A 16,105-nucleotide genomic window follows, 5' to 3' on the forward strand; every position below is an offset into this window, starting at 1 on the left:
CCTTTAAGAGGAACGAGATAAATCTACATGCACTGATATGGGGAATATCCTGGTGGTCCAGTGGTTAGGACTCCACGCTCTCACTGCTGAGGGCCTGGGTTCAATCCCTGGTCAGGGAACTAAGATCCCACAAGCCGCGTGGTGTGGCCAAAAAAAAAAAAAAAAAAAAAAAACCACGGATATAACAAGCTATCTACAAGATGGTAAGGGAAAAAGCAGGTTAAATAACAGCTTGTATAATATTAGTCTATTTGTAAGACAGAAAAAAATTGTTACCCTATACCTTCTAGTTGTATATTCACAGAAAGAGATACCATAAATTCGTTCATAGCAGCTATTTCTGGGGGTCTGAAGATCTCCAGAGACACATTTTCCTTCAAATAAATCAATATTTTTGTTAAAAAGCATGCATTATTCTCAATAAAAACTTTAACAAGAAACAAAATACCCAAAGGCTAGTGACAGAAATTACTAGTGTCTAGTAAAAGAGAAGTGACACAGTTAAGTTTAAACCGGGTATTCAGACCCTGAATAAATTAGAAATTATAGAATTAGAAATTTAGAAAATACTCAATATTAGATGTAATATTTTTAAAGTACATCCTTAAGGAAGAACATTCACACTTATATAGGGAACTAAAAACTCACATTTATCATGCCCTGCCCCACACTCTCACTGCATATGAGAACGAGGATATGATTGTTACAAAATACTATTCATTCTAAAATGTTTAGTTAGATTAAGCAAACCAGTTTTTCCACATGCACATCAAAACAAATCAGTAAAACTAGTTTTGAACACAAAGAAAAAGAATGGTTGTCATAAATCTGTGTAAAGAAATGAAGTATGATCTTTATTTGCTCTGATATAAAATCCCACAATTAAATGTTTAGCTTCTAGAACAATGTTTCTCATAAACCAGAGAAATCAAATTATAGTCCTGTCTTCCACTGATCCTAGAGGAAATTTCTTCTCCATATAAGCATGCCCCAATGCCTACATGGCTAAAAATAAAGATGAAAAATTACAACTGAAAAATAATTGCAAGGAGCTGAAAAATAATTACTACTGGCTCTGTAAGCCTAAAATTAAGAAAAGACTGGTATCAGAATTCACCAGTGTAAAAAGGATCACACGGGAATCAACAGACCTTAATGAAAAGTTTAACCTTTACTTGAATGAGGCAAAGGCTACAGTTTTATAGTTTCCCCAGAAAATCAAGACACTTAATAGCTATTTAGAGAGAAAGAACTATGAGTTACACTATAAAAGGATAAGGCTGTTTCATCAGAGAATTAATTTAATTTACTATGTGAATCTGTTAATTAAAATACACTATTAGGTTAAGAAAAAACAGAATAAACTGCAACTCCTAATGCTTAAATCTCCAATAACTGACATAAAAGTAACTGTGGAAAGGCTTGCTACCAATTCACAAATATTTTTTGAGCATGCTACTATTGAGTACTGCTCTAGGCACTGGAACTCCATGGAAAAGACAGGATCTCTGCTGTCCTGGAGCTTACATTCTACCATACAAATAAGATACAAAGTGAATAGGGGTTAAGAGGCTTCTTGGAGGACATGACATTTGAATTAAGACCTGAATGACAAGAAAGAGACAGCCATGAGGCAGTCTGGGAACAGAACTCTCCAGGCAAAGACAATACAAAGTATAAATGTACTATAAAAATTTTAAATGGACTGTCTCTAAACCAATTTCTTTTAATAAAACACATTATCTAGGGAATTCCCCAGTGGTCCAGTGGTTAGGACTCCGCGCTTTCACTGCTGAGGGCCCGGGCTCAATCCCTGGTCAGGGAACTAAGATCCCGCAAGCCGTGCAGTGCGGCCAAAATAAATAAATAAAATAAATAAACTTCTGAAAAAAAAAAGCATTATCTAGTGATTCCTATGTGTACTACAGTTTGAAAACCACTGAATGAAAAGACCCTAAGTGGAAAATAAATGACATGAAATGATCAGGACAGGATTAAAATAACACTGGCTCGGGTAAGAACCAGTTTATTGAGGTTAACTATATTCTTTCTTCTTTCTCTTTTTTTTTGGGGGGGGGGGCTCGCTGTGTGGCTTGCAGGATCCCAGTTCCCCTACCAGGGACTGCACCCAGGCCACCGCAGTGAAAGTTCCGAGTCCTAACCACTAGACCACCAGGCAACTCCCTATGCTAACTATATTCTATGCACTGTGCTAAATTATATAGTCTCATTTTCAGGCTGAAGACATACTGTGAAATATCCACACCATTTATAATTAACAATATTTAAACAAACCTTTAGATAGAGAAGGTCAAAAAGTAGATGAGAAAACTCAGCTTACTCTTAAGTAGTACAAAATTTAAAATACAAATCTAGCTCGCTAGATTTTCAAAAAATCTGAAGCTGGTGAAGGCAAGAGTGAAGGGATGCTCTCATTCAATGTAGTTGTGCCATAAATTGTTTTAACTTTCTTAGAGAGCAAACTGTCACTATCTACCAAAATCTACAATGTGCATATTCTGCACATTTGCTACAGAGAGAGTCCCATACAACAGCACAAAATTACATATAAAAATGTTCATTATATACTACTTATAATAGCCAAAAACTGGAAACAGTCCAAATGTCTGTCAATAAAAGAGTAAATAAATCATGAAATATCTACAATATGGAATATTATGCAGTGTTTAAAAAAAAGGTAATGATGCAAATTGATGTACACTGAAATGAAAAAACATCCAATACATAATATAAAAGGAAAGTACTGCTTAATGGTTCATATACATTTTTTTTGTGTGTGAAATAAAGTGTGCTTATAAGTGATGTATAGAAACAAGAAATATTTTTATATGCATAGAATATATCTAGAAGGATATATACTAAGCTGTGGTTTCCTCCCTTAGGACTAGGATTGGTGAGGGAAGAGAGAAGATAAAGGGCAAACAGAAGACTTCTTTTTAAATTTCATGATCATCTCTTTTTTTTTCCCAAACAGTAAACATGGATTACTTTAGAGAAACTTTTAAAAATGGCCTTAAAAAATGAAAATGGGCTTCAGTTTACCCATAGCTTGAAGCTGGAATAATATCTTTTCAGGGCTCTTCATATCACGGAACACAGAAATGGCCAGCCCCAAATATTGAGCTAAATATTAAAATGACATTGCTTAAAATGAAATTCCATTGGTATTACAATTAATAGAAAACCATTATACAAAACTAATATATTTAGGCATCTTTCAACTACACTTCAATGACATTCCATCATGTAAAATAAAGTCTAATGTGGTCTGCAAAGCCTTCTGGGATCTAGTCCTATGCTTCTCAAACTTTAATACTCATGCAACTCACCTGTAGATCCTGTTAAAATGTAGATTCTGATTCAGTAGTCTGTGATGGGGCCAGAGAGCCCCCTTTTCTATTAAGTACTACAGACTACACTTTGAGTAGCAAGGATCTAGCCCAAGTTCCTTACCACTCCCCATCCTTAACTTTTAAAATTAATTAATTAAAAAAAAAATTAGAAACTAGTTTTATTTTAAGCACCTGTCCCTCAAAAGTCATTTTTAAAAAAAGTGAATTAACATCAAATCTCAATTTTTAACAAGCCCTTTTGGGGCAGCAATAATAGCCCTTATGAATAATCAGCATCCCATCCGAATAGTAACTGATTAATATTTTAATTACTTTTTGGGAAAAGTTGTCTCTTAAAAAGCAGCATTAGCGTAACTAGGCTCCCACGGCTTCTGGTTAACAGGTTAAATACAAAAACCCTACACCACCTCCAAAGTTCCCACCACAACCCACAAAGCTGCCAGATCCACCTCCACGACCTCTTCGCGATCTGCAGACTGCATTTCTTGTTTAAAAAGGGCCTTTCACTTCACAATTATGCCCGTTAATAGTGTGGTATTTCTGAACAACAATTTTATCAACTGTATCATGATCATCAAAAGCTACAAAAGCAAATCCTCTCTTTTCTCCACTCTGCCTGTCTTCCGTGGTTGAAAGACCAACTTCTATGGTTTCAATCTTGCCATACTTTTCAAAGTAGACTCTCATATTCTTCTGTATCTTCTTTAATACCACCAACAAAAAGTTTCTTCACTTTCGGAAGGGCAGCAGGCTTTACAGAATCCTCTCTAGAAACAGCTCTCTTTGGTTCCACTAAACACCCATCAACCTCGGGGCGGTCCTGCACTCACTGCTGCATCCACCTCTTCAATGCTAGAGTAAGTCACAAAACTAGAGGTCCTGGGACGTTTTGTTTGGGGGCCTCTCATCACTGCACAAACTGTAAGTGTGCCCCATTTCTCAAAATGTTCTCTTAAACTATCATCTGTAGTTTCAAAGCTCAGACCTCCAATAAGCAGTTTTCTCAACAGCACTGGTTCCTTTGGATAATGGCCCTCCTCCTGGTGGCAGCAGGCTGGGAGTGACCTGGTGGTGGTTTTATCTCCATTCTGAGACCAGACTCACCTCTTCCAACTCCGGTTCAATATGGGACCGCCAGAAGGAGGCCTCCCCATACTTTCAATTTAGTGAATTACTGCTCTTCCCACACACACCATGTTCTTCATACCTCTGTGCCTTCTTATATATTATTCTTTCTTTCTGGTTCTCGCCTCACCTACTCCACTTCGAAAACTTTTACTCTGTTATACGTTTAGTTCAAACTTTGCAAATATTTCAGGCATATGCAGATGCTGTTTCTTTTGTATTCTGAGGCCCCTATGCACTCAGGTTCAACTGTCACTTTTGTTTTTCACATGTCCATCTCCCTGTGGAGTTTGAGAATAGAAAGTATCTATCCTCAACACACACATATTCAATAAATGTTTTCTGAATCAAGTTTTTGCCACCACCTTTGAAATAATGGTTGTCACAATCACTTTTACACTTTTTTTAAAACATTTTCTTTAAAGAATATTTTCTGTAAAGTACTGTCAAATTATTGAATGTCTTAAAATATAAGGCAACATATATTCAAAATTAAACTAAAATGTAACACTATTTAATGAGATGTTTACCGTATTGCTGGGAAAAAGTCACATTAATTTCACTATATTTAAGGGTAAAAAGGGCAAAACAAAGCTGTACTCTTTGATACTCAAATACTTGAAGGAAAATAAGAATGGCATCAAATTTCTAACATATCTTTCCCTCCTTAAGTTAATTAGGACTTTCATTACGTTTTAAAAACAGGGCTTCCCTGGTGGCACAGTGGTTGAGAATCCGCCTGCCAATGCAGGGGGCACGGGTTCGAGCCCTAATCTGGGAAGATCCCACATGCCATGGAGCAACCGAGCCCGTGCGCCACAACTACTGAGCCTGCGCTCTAAAGCCCGCGAGCCACAAGTACTGAGCCCACGTACCACAACTACTGAAGCCCGCGTGCCTACAGCCTGTGCTCCGCAACAAGAGAAGCCACTGCAATGAGAAGCCTGCACACCACAACAAAGTGTAGCCCCCGGTCACCACAACTAGAGAAAGTCCACGTGCAGCAACGAAGACCCAATGCAGCCAAAAATAAATAAATTAATTAATTTAAAAAAGACAAAATGGTACCTTAAATCAAAAGCTTTTGACAAAATTCAACACCCATTTATGATAAAAGCCCTCCAGAAAGTGGGCACAGAGGGAACCTACCTCAACATAATAAAGGCCATATATGACAAACCCACAGCAAACATCACTCTCAATAGTGAAAAACTGAAAGCGTTTCCTCTAAGATCAGAAACAAGACAAGGATATCCACTCTTGCCACTATTATTCAACAGAGTTTTGGAAGTCCTAGCCACGGCAATCAGAGAAGAAAAAGAAATAAAAGGAATCCAAACTGGAAAAGAAGTAAAACTGTCACTGTTTGCAGAAGAGATGATACTATACTTAGATAATCCTAAAGATGCCACCAGAAAACTACTAGAACTAATCAATGAATTTGGTAAAGTTGCATGATATAAAATTAACACACAGAAATCTCTTGCATTCCTATACACCAACAATGAAAGATCAGAAAGAGAAATTAAGGAAACAATCCCATTCACCATTGCAACAAAAAGAATAAAATACCTAGGAATAAACCTACCTAAGGAGGTAAAAGACTTGTACTCAGAAAACTATAAGACACTGATGAAAGAAATCAAAGATGACACAAACAGGTGGAGAGATATACCATGTTCTTGGATTGGAAGAATCAACATTGTGAAAATGACTCTACTACCTAAAGCAATCTACAGATTCAATGCAATCCCTATCAAATTACCAGTGGCATTTTTTACAGAACTAGAACAAAAAATCTTAAAATTTGTATGGAGACACAAAAGACCCTGAATACCCAACGTAATCTTGAGGGAAAAAAACAGAGCTGGAGGAATCAGACTCCCTGACTTCAGACTATACTACAAAGCTACAGTAATCAACACAATATGGTACTGGCACAAAAACAGAAATATAGATCAATGGAACAGGATAGAAAACCCAGAAATAAACCCATGCATTTATGGTCAACTAATCTACAACAAAGAAGGCAAGGATATACAATGGAGAAAAGATAATCTCTTCAATAAGTGGTGCTGGGAACACTGGGCAGCTACATGTAAAAGAATGAAATTAGAACACTCCCTAACAGCATACACTAAAATGAACTCAAATAGATTAAAGACCTGAATGTAAGACTGGACACTATAAAACTCTTAGAGGAAAACATAGGAAGAACACTCTTTGACATAAATCACAGCAAGATCTTTTTTGACCCACCTCCTAGAGTAATGGAAATAAAAACAAAAATAAACAAATGGGACCTAATGAAATTTGAAAGCTTTGCACAGCAAAGGAAACTATAAACAAGACGAAAAGACAACCCTCAGAATGGGAGAAAACATCTGCAAATGAATCAGTGGACAACGGATTCATCTCCAAAATATATATACAGCTCATGCAGCTCAATATTAAAAAAACAAGCAACCCAATCCAAAAATGGGCAGAAGACCTAAATAGACATTTCTCCAAAGAAGACATACAGATGGCCAAGAGGCACATGAAAAGGTGCTCAACATCACTAATTATTAGAGAAATGCAAATCAAAACTACAGTAAGGTATCACCTCACACCAGTTAGAATGGGCATCATCAGAAAATCTACAAACAACAAATGCTGGAGAGGATGTGGAGAAAAGGGAATCCACTTGCACTGTTGGTGGGAATGTAAATTGATACAGCCACTATGGAGAACAGTATGGAGGTTCCTTAAAAAACTAAAAATAGAATTACCATATGACCCAGCAATCCCACTACTGGGTATATACCCAGAGAAAACCATAATTCAAGAAGATACATGTACCACAATGTTCATTGCAGCATTATTTACAATAGCCAGGTCATGGAAGCAACCTAAATGCCCATCGACAGATGAATGGATAAAGAAGATGTGGTACATATATACAATGGAATATTACTCAGCCATAAAAAGGAATGAAATTGGGTCATTTGTAGAGACGTGGATGGACCTAGAGACTGTCATACAGAGTGAAGTAAGTCAGAAAAAGAAAAACAAATATCATATATTAACGCATATATGTGGAATCTAGAAAAATGGTACAGATGAACTGGTTTGCAGGGCAGAAATAGAGACACAGATGTAGAGAACAAACGTATGGACACCAAGGGAGGAAAGCGGGTGGTGGGGGGATGAAATGGGAGATTGGGATTGACATATATACACTAATATGTATAAAATAGATAACTAATAAAAAAATATCAAATAGAAGGAGAGCAAAAAAAAAAATGTACACAGTCTGCTTCCCTTAAGCGCTACCAATATAATTTGCATTTAAGTTGCTTACGTGCAGTCTTGAGCAATAGATTCTAAAAGCTACAACATTTTGATTGATTGAAATTAAATATAGCTTTATTGTTAAAAAAAATTACAAAATGGTATCTTAAATCAAATGCTCACACAGGCAGCCATCTCTTTATTCACTCACCTTCTTCATCTATCCATTTCATGGTGAAAAGCTGTTCGGTGTCAAAAGAACACATGTCTCGAACCTCATTACAAAGGCCCTCAAAGGAGATTGAAGGTTCAAAATGTGTTATCATGATATCCCTGAAAAAGAAAAGGAGTTTTAAGTTAGACAATGACTAAGACTAATAATGCTCTACATTTTACTGAATGCCTGACAATTTGATGGACTTCAGTTATTTTGTGTGTGCACCACCCTGTGTCGCTTCCAGTAAACTATCTCTGTAAAAAACAAAATACCAATACTGAATAATGCTTAAAGGTAAAAATAGTGATTTTGTGAGAAACCTTAATTCAATCTCCCCTCCTCATTCAGGAAGCCCACCCCAACTGCTCTAACAGATAGTAGTTCCACTTTTGCTTTAATGTTAGTTATCAGAAGCTCACTCTTTTGTGAGGCATTCCACTCCATAGACAAACAGCTCTATTACTGACAAACTCTGCATTATACTTAACTGAAATCTCTTTCAATCTCTAGACCCAGATCTCTCCTCCCTCAAAAGTCTACCTTCATCCAAGAGATGGCCCTTCAAAAATTTGACAAAGGTCTGTCATGTCCTCTTTCTCAGCCCTGACTTCCACGGATTAATCACCCAGATTAACAACTCATTTGCCAAAATTGGTTTTAAAATAGGATTCATATTTTAAGGTAGACACCAAAAAAAATGAAGGAATTGACATAAATGTGTGTTTATTTTTATATTACTGTTGGATAAGTCATAGTACTTAAATAAATCCACCTAGCAGCTACTCACAACGAGACTTAAAAACATAACAAAATGTTTTAGAACAGAAGCCTGGGTTTTGCTCCAGGGAGCCATAAGAAGGTTACCTGTGATCTAATCTCCATGTTGTAGCCAGCCACAGTCATCCTTTCAAAGGTAAGTCAAACAGACTGAATGACTCTTAATTTAACACACATATAGTGACCTCTGTCATAAGGGTTTTACAAAATTAATGTAGTTCATGTCTTTCCTTTGTTTTAAACTCTCCAAATGCCTTTCCCCAAAGTAAAGGGAAATCCAAAGTCTCTAGCAGGGTCTACAAGGCCCTGTGTGAATGGCCCTAGCTGCCCCTCTGACCTACCTCTTCTATCACTGGACAGATAAACCAATGTTTATAGTCTACCATCTACCCCAGCTAGAATGTAAGCTTGACTAAAGTAGGAATTTTGTTCATTATATTCCTAGTGGCCAACGTGGTGTCTAGCACAGAATGGGTATTCGATAAATATTTGTTGAAGAAAGGAAGGAAATGACACTGTGTTAGGGACTGTGCAAGCACACATGTGTAGTTGGAACGTAGAACACAGAGTAAGAAATAAGGTATTAAAAATTTTAGACATCTGCAAAAAAGTTAAAACTGCAGTCTTTAGGGGCTTTATAGAAGGTAAGCGGAGAGCCACACATAGAAACTGAATGGCGTTTTCTTGATAATCATTCTCTTTCTAAGCATTGCATGGTTTTCTGCCCCTGCCTCTTGGAACCCTCTTGCCTTAGCTTTCATAACAGTCTGCTTCCCTGGCTCCCTTTCTGCTATTCTGAACACTTATTAAGTCTCCTCTGTCTCCAATCTCAAGACGTTCTTCACAACCTCTCTCATATTCATTGTCTCTCTCTTTCTGAAACCTAATTCACATTCAATGTTTTAACTATTATCTCTACGTAAGGGTCTCCTAAATCTGTAATTCCAACTCTCTCTGTGGTATTTAAGACTCTTGTTAAGCTTGTTCCAATTTCTATTCTCAATGTGATCACACCATTCCTGACACAAACTCTCTATTATGGACATCTGTTTACTCAAACCACCACACATAAGACCTTGATGATTCAAGTATTAATCCTGACCTGTCCTCAGTTTAAGGAGGGAGGTGGGGATCTTTCTTTAACATCAACCTTCTTTCTTCAACATCAACTTTTTTCTTCAATATCAACTTCCATTAAAACTTTTTCAACCACATAAGCCTAATGGTCTATACTTCTAAACCTGTCCAACATGTATCTTATGTTCCAATTTTTGTTATTCAACTAGTTATATACACACATCCTTAGCTAGATTATAAACAGCTGGAAGATAAAAATTCTTGACTTTTTAATATATTCACATAACTATTTACATAATAGGGACTCAAATATTTCTTAACTGAATGTAGAAGTAGTATTTTCCAGGAGAAACCCAACTTCTAAAAAGTGCACTCTTGACAAAGAAGTATCACTGTTTATGTTTCCTTAGCCTATAAACATGTATAGAATATTTAGCATGTTTCAGGTGTTTGAACAAACATCTTATATGATTTTCATAATAACTGTCAAGCTAGACCTACTAATCCTGTTTTACAGATTTAAAAAGCATAGCACAGGGGAATATTTGCCAGAGTCTCACAGTTAGGAAACAGAATGCGAATTCAAATCCACATCTCCTAATGACACTCGTGGTGCATGCTGTGATCTGACCTTCCCGCTCTCCACCCCACCTCCAGAATCCCCCATTAGCAATGGAGCATTTGTCATCCCAGCTACCGGGAGTGCTACCAGTAGACATCCCCAGTCTTCAGCTTCCTTCAGAGATGTGACTGCTCGCCTATAGTCAAATCCCCTTCCTGGTCAGCCCACAACCAACAGCCAATTCAATATGGGGGTATAAAGGTCCCAGACGTGACTCAGGAAAGCTCTGATGTGTCAACTCATCTTCAGAACTCCCTGGAGGGTCAACTAAGATTTCTGTAGAGACTTCAGGGCATCTTGATTTTTTCCTACCTAAGCTTGCTTCTCCCCTTCTCTTCCATAGCTGTCAACCCCAAAAGCACTCCTGAAAAACCACCTGCATGCTAACCTGCAACACCACCTCCCACAGCAGCATCCACCCAACGCACAGCTATCATTAGATGTTATTTTGTGACAAAAGCACAATGGATACAGTCAGTCAATTTCACTTTTAAGAGTTTGGCTAGGGATTTTCCTGGTGGTGCAGTGGATAAGAATCCGCCTACCAATGCAGAGGACACGGGTTCGATTCTTGGTCCGGGAAGATCCTACGTGCCACGGAGCAACTGAGCCCGTGCACCACAACTACTGAGCCCGTGAGCCACAACTACTGAAACCCACGTGCCTAGAACGCAGGCTCCGCAACAAGAGAAGCCACCACAACAAAGGGTAGCCCCTGCTCGCCACAACTACAGAAAGCCCGTGCGCAGCAACGAAGGCCCAACGCAGCCAAAAAATAATAATAAATTAATTAATTAAAAAAAAAAAGAGTTTGGCTAATAAAAACTGTAACCCTTGTTTCTGAGATTAAATGAGTCTACTTTAGTGTATGAAGCTAGTTAATTTTTTTTATTCTTCAGAGAAAATATGTTGCCAGCATATATAAATTATACATATTTTACAGTCTGTCTCCCCCAACTAAACATAAAATCCATGAGAGCAGGCATTTTGTTTTGCTCATTGCTGTATCACCAATATCTGAAGAAGCATCTGGCTCAGAGTGGATGTTCAATTAATATATGTTGAGTGAATGGAGGTGTCATATGTTGGTCTCCAAAAAAAGCATGAGGAAATGTAAAATAAAAAGCATTCCACAATGGAGGAATGACATATATGAGGCAGCCATAGTATAATGGTTAAGACCATGAGAGCTAAAGCCAGTATGCTTGGGTTTGAATCCAGGTTCTATCACTTACCAGCTGTATAACCTTAGGTGAGTTATTTAACTTCTCTGTTAGTTCAATTTCCTCATCTATAAAATGAGAATAATATTATCTCCTATGATATTATAAGGATTTAATGGATTAAGTGAATTCATGTTTATAATACTTAAAATAGTACCTAGCATATAGCATACTCTAAATGTGTTCAATAAATTTTAAAACATTATGTATTCATATAATACTTTAAATAGAAGTGGACCCTTATTAGATAAAAATAATCCAACCTTCTAAAAACAACACACAGAAAAACAAAACAAAACAAAACAAAACAAAAGCAGATGCTTCTGGTCTAATATGGTGGAGGGAACAAACATCTATAACCTTTCATCCTAAGGGCCCAATGAAATGACAGAAAACTGAAATGACAAGTTTATCAAAGTCTTAGAACACGAAAAAGGCACCAGCAGCAGACCAAAAAGTATGAGAAAATCCTAGATGATTGAAAACAGATGGGATAAAATTTATGGAGAAAACATACCAGCCCCCAAAATTAAAGTTAACAGGAACCCTTAAAAGAAGTTTTATTGACACAAGATTACTTTTTCTTCTCTAAGCATCTAAGCACACTTCTTAGCTTTTCAAGTGCATCACACTTACATAAGAATTCATTATAAATGCTTTTTAAAATTACTTTAAAAAATATGAGTTAAAGAACAGAATAATGTTATAAACCTTTACAATATAAAAATTACCAAGAAAAATCAAGATGTAGAGAAAGCAAAAGGAAGTGTAAATTCAAAAATGTCTCTTTCTTAGTGGAGAGTCAATATATCTAAAACTAATAATTAAATGTAAAAGCAGCGAACAAGAAAAAAACAAATAACCTGAACTTAAAAATAGTCAAAGGACTTGAACAGACACTTCTCCAAAGAGGATATACAAATGGCCAACAAGCTTAGGAAAAAGATGTTCAGGGAGACGCAAGAGGGAAGAGATATGGGGATATATGTATATGTATAACGGATTCACTTTGTTATAAAGCAGAAACTAACACACCATTGTAAAGCAATTATACTCCAATAAAGATGTTAAAAAAAAAAAGATGTTCATTATCACTAATTATTAGAGAAATGTAAATCAAAACTATAATGATACAGCAGAAATTAACACAACATTGTAAATCAACTATACGCCAATAAAAAAAAAACATAATGAAATGTCACCTTACATTCATTAGGATGGCTACTATGAAAAAAAACAGAACAACAAGTATAATCAAAGATGTGGAGAAATTAGCACCTTGTGCTCTGTTGGTGGGAATGTAAAATGGTGCAGCAGCTATAGAAAACAGTATGGATGCTCCTCAAAAAATTAAAAATAGAATTTCCATATGATCCAGCAATTCCACTTCTGGGTACATATATCCAAAAGAACTGAAAGCAGGGAATCCAAAAGATATTGGTACACCCACATTCATAGCAGCATTATTCACAATAGCCAAAAGGTGGAGGCAACCCAAGGGTCCACTGACAGATGAATACATAAACTAAATGTGATATAAATACAAAGAAATATTACTCAGCATTAAAAAGAAAGGAAATTCTGACACATGCTACAATATGAATGAAGCTTGAAGACATTATGTTAAATGAAATAAGCCAGCCACAAAAACACAAACACTGTATGACTCCATTTATATGAAGTATCTAGAGTAGTCAAATTCATAGAAACAGAAAATAGAATAGTAGTTGCCAGGGGTTGGGGTTTGGAGGAGAATGGGAGAGTTGTTAGTATGTAGTTTCAGTTTTGCAAAATGAAAAAGTTCTGGAGATTGGTCACATAACAATGTGAATATAGTTAACACTGCTCAACTGTACACTTAAAAATGGTTAAGATGGTCAATTAATTTTTTTTTACCACAATTATAAATAAAAAAGAAAAGAGGGAGGGGGTATATTATTTAAGTTATAAATGTAACCACAAGAAAAACTAAAAATAGTCAGGAGAGGAGGAAATGAAGAAGTGCTAAATTCCTCATCTTCCATACTGATCAACAGATATAATAAAAGAAAGCAAAATTTTAATAGTAGTTAACTCTGGGTGGTGGAACAGGGCATTAAGGAGAGACTAGAGATGGAAAGAAGATGTACTTTGTATTGGGTTGGCCAAAAAGTTCGTTTGGGTTTTTAAGATGTTACGGAAAAACCTGAACGAACTTTTTGGCCAAACCAATACTTAGACCTTTCTGAATGGCATAGAATATTATTAATTTTTCTACCATGTAAAGGTATGATTTTATGATAATTATAAATAAGATATAAAACAAATTTTAAATGACTGTTATAAATAAATAAAATTGTTTTTTTTTTTAAGGTTTTTTTTGATGTGGATTTTTTTTTTTTTTTAATTTTTTTACAGAATTATTTCACACTACTGGGCAGTTTTTTGTTTTTTTTAATTTTATTTTTGGCTGTGTTGGGTCTTCGCTTCTGTGCGAGGGCTTTCTCCAGTTGCGGCAAGCGGGGGCCACTCTTCATCACCGTGCACGGGCCTCTCACTGTCGTGGCCTCTCCCGTTGCGGAGCACGGGCTCCAGACGCGCAGGCTCAGTAGTTGTGGCTCACTGGGCCCAGCCGCTGCGCGGCATGTGGGATCTTCCCGGACCAGGGCGCGAACCCGTGTCCACTGCATTGGCAGGCGGACTCCCAACCACTGCGCCACCAGGGAAGCCCCGATGTGGATCATTTTTAAAGTCTATTGAATTTGTTACAATATTGCTTCTGGTTTCTTTTTTTTTTTTTTTTTTTTTCTTTTTGTCTGTGTTGGGTCTTCAATGCTGGGGGCAGGCTATCTCTAGGTGCAGCAAGCGGGGGCTACTCTTCGTTGCGGTGTGTGGGCTTCTCATTGAGGTGGCTTCTCTTGTTGCAGAGCACGGGCTCTAGGCACGCGGGCTTCAGTAGTTGTGGTGCATGGGCTCAGTAGTTGTGGCTTGCGGGCTCTAGAGCGCAGGCTCAGTAGTTGTGGCACACAGGCTTAGTTGCTCCGCGACATGTGGGATCTTTCTGGACCAGGGCTCGAACCCGTGTCCCCTGCATTGGCAGGCGGATTCTTAACCACTGCGCCACCAGGGAAGTCCTTGCTTCTGTTTTGTGTTTTGGTTTTTTGGCCGCGAGGCATGTGGGATCTTAGCTCCCTGACCAGGGATCGAACCCACACCCCCTGCAATGGAAGGCAAAGTCTTAACCACTGGACCACCAGGGAAGTCCCTGTTTTAATTATTTTTAAAATTTATATTTTAAAATAATAAGAAAATAGTTCCTTCTTCTAGTGACATTAAAAGGGAACCTGCTTACCTTAAAGCAATTTTTCTTTCAAAATATCCTCAAGGTTACTAGTATGAGGGGGTGAGGATTGGGAGAGTATATTTTAGAATTAAATCAGAAGAGAAGAAAAGGCTCCCACTGAATTTCCCTGGCAAAGAACAAGCGTGACATTATCTTTTTTGAATGCAAGGAGAAAAAATTAGTATGATCAGATGTCATCAAAATATGACTTCCTTATTAAGGTCCACACGTAGTTAAAATTAACACATACCTAAGCATATCTGCAAACAATAGGGAATCTTCAGAAACCTTATTTTTCAAGAGCTGTAAAATATTTATCAGAAAATACAAATATTTTTAAAACATCTGTGTAATCCTTTAAAAATCGTTAAGTACATACATCCTAAAGAGACTCAATGAAGGAGTCATGATTTATCAACTGCCACTCCTTAAGTTCCAGGAACTAAAACATTTAAGGGAGTATTTTATAAATAACTCTCCAAGTAATTGGAAAGCACCATGTTCATATACCCCACAATCACCAAATCCTTATTATAGTACCAAAGCTAAAAATAAGCTGCAAAATAAAAATATTACTTCTAAAGGTACAAAACAAATCATGCATGGAAGATTCTTTTTTTTCCTGGTTTTAATTTCAGTGTTGGCATAAATTAGCTTACCACTGGTCTTCAACAGAATACAGTCTGCTTCACCACAAAGATGCCCAAAATGGCAAATTTAGATATAGTTTTAGCTGAATTTAAAAAAAAAAAGCATTCTTAACTTTGCTTCAGCAAACAGTTTTAAGCATTCATTATGTTCCTATGTTCTAAAATATAGAATCTAAAGTTTTTCCTTAGGACTAATTGCTTTTAAAAATAAACCTGAAAAAGAACCATATTCAGTCCTTCTGCTATCTCAACATAAGCTTCTCTCCTAAATTAAATATAGTACAATCAGAAAAAAAAAAAGTTTTGTAGGCAGGATTATCCATGGATGGTAAAACCCACTGGGTCAAAGATTTTGAGGAAATATTCATACAATCTCAAAGTATCCCCCCTCAAATGAATTGTTAATTATAAGAAAACCATAATGAAACTTGCATTTTTTAAAAAT

General features: G+C 36.8%; 1 protein-coding gene across 5 annotated transcripts in view; it reads right to left on the minus strand.

Moving 5' to 3' along the window:
- Positions 1-16,105, minus strand: part of PRKCI (protein kinase C iota) — an 80,575-nt gene that overhangs the window by 57,777 nt on the left and 6,693 nt on the right. For all 5 annotated transcript variants that reach the window (XM_082394059.1, XM_082394060.1, XM_082394056.1 and 2 more), the window contains exon 2: positions 7,984-8,105. In XM_082394059.1, coding sequence (XP_082250185.1) covers positions 7,984-8,105 — 122 coding nt within the window. The remainder of the gene's footprint in view (positions 1-7,983; positions 8,106-16,105) is intronic.

This window comes from Balaenoptera borealis (assembly GCF_965194805.1).
Source record: "Balaenoptera borealis genome assembly, chromosome: 5".
Classification (NCBI taxonomy): Eukaryota; Metazoa; Chordata; class Mammalia; order Artiodactyla; family Balaenopteridae; genus Balaenoptera; species Balaenoptera borealis.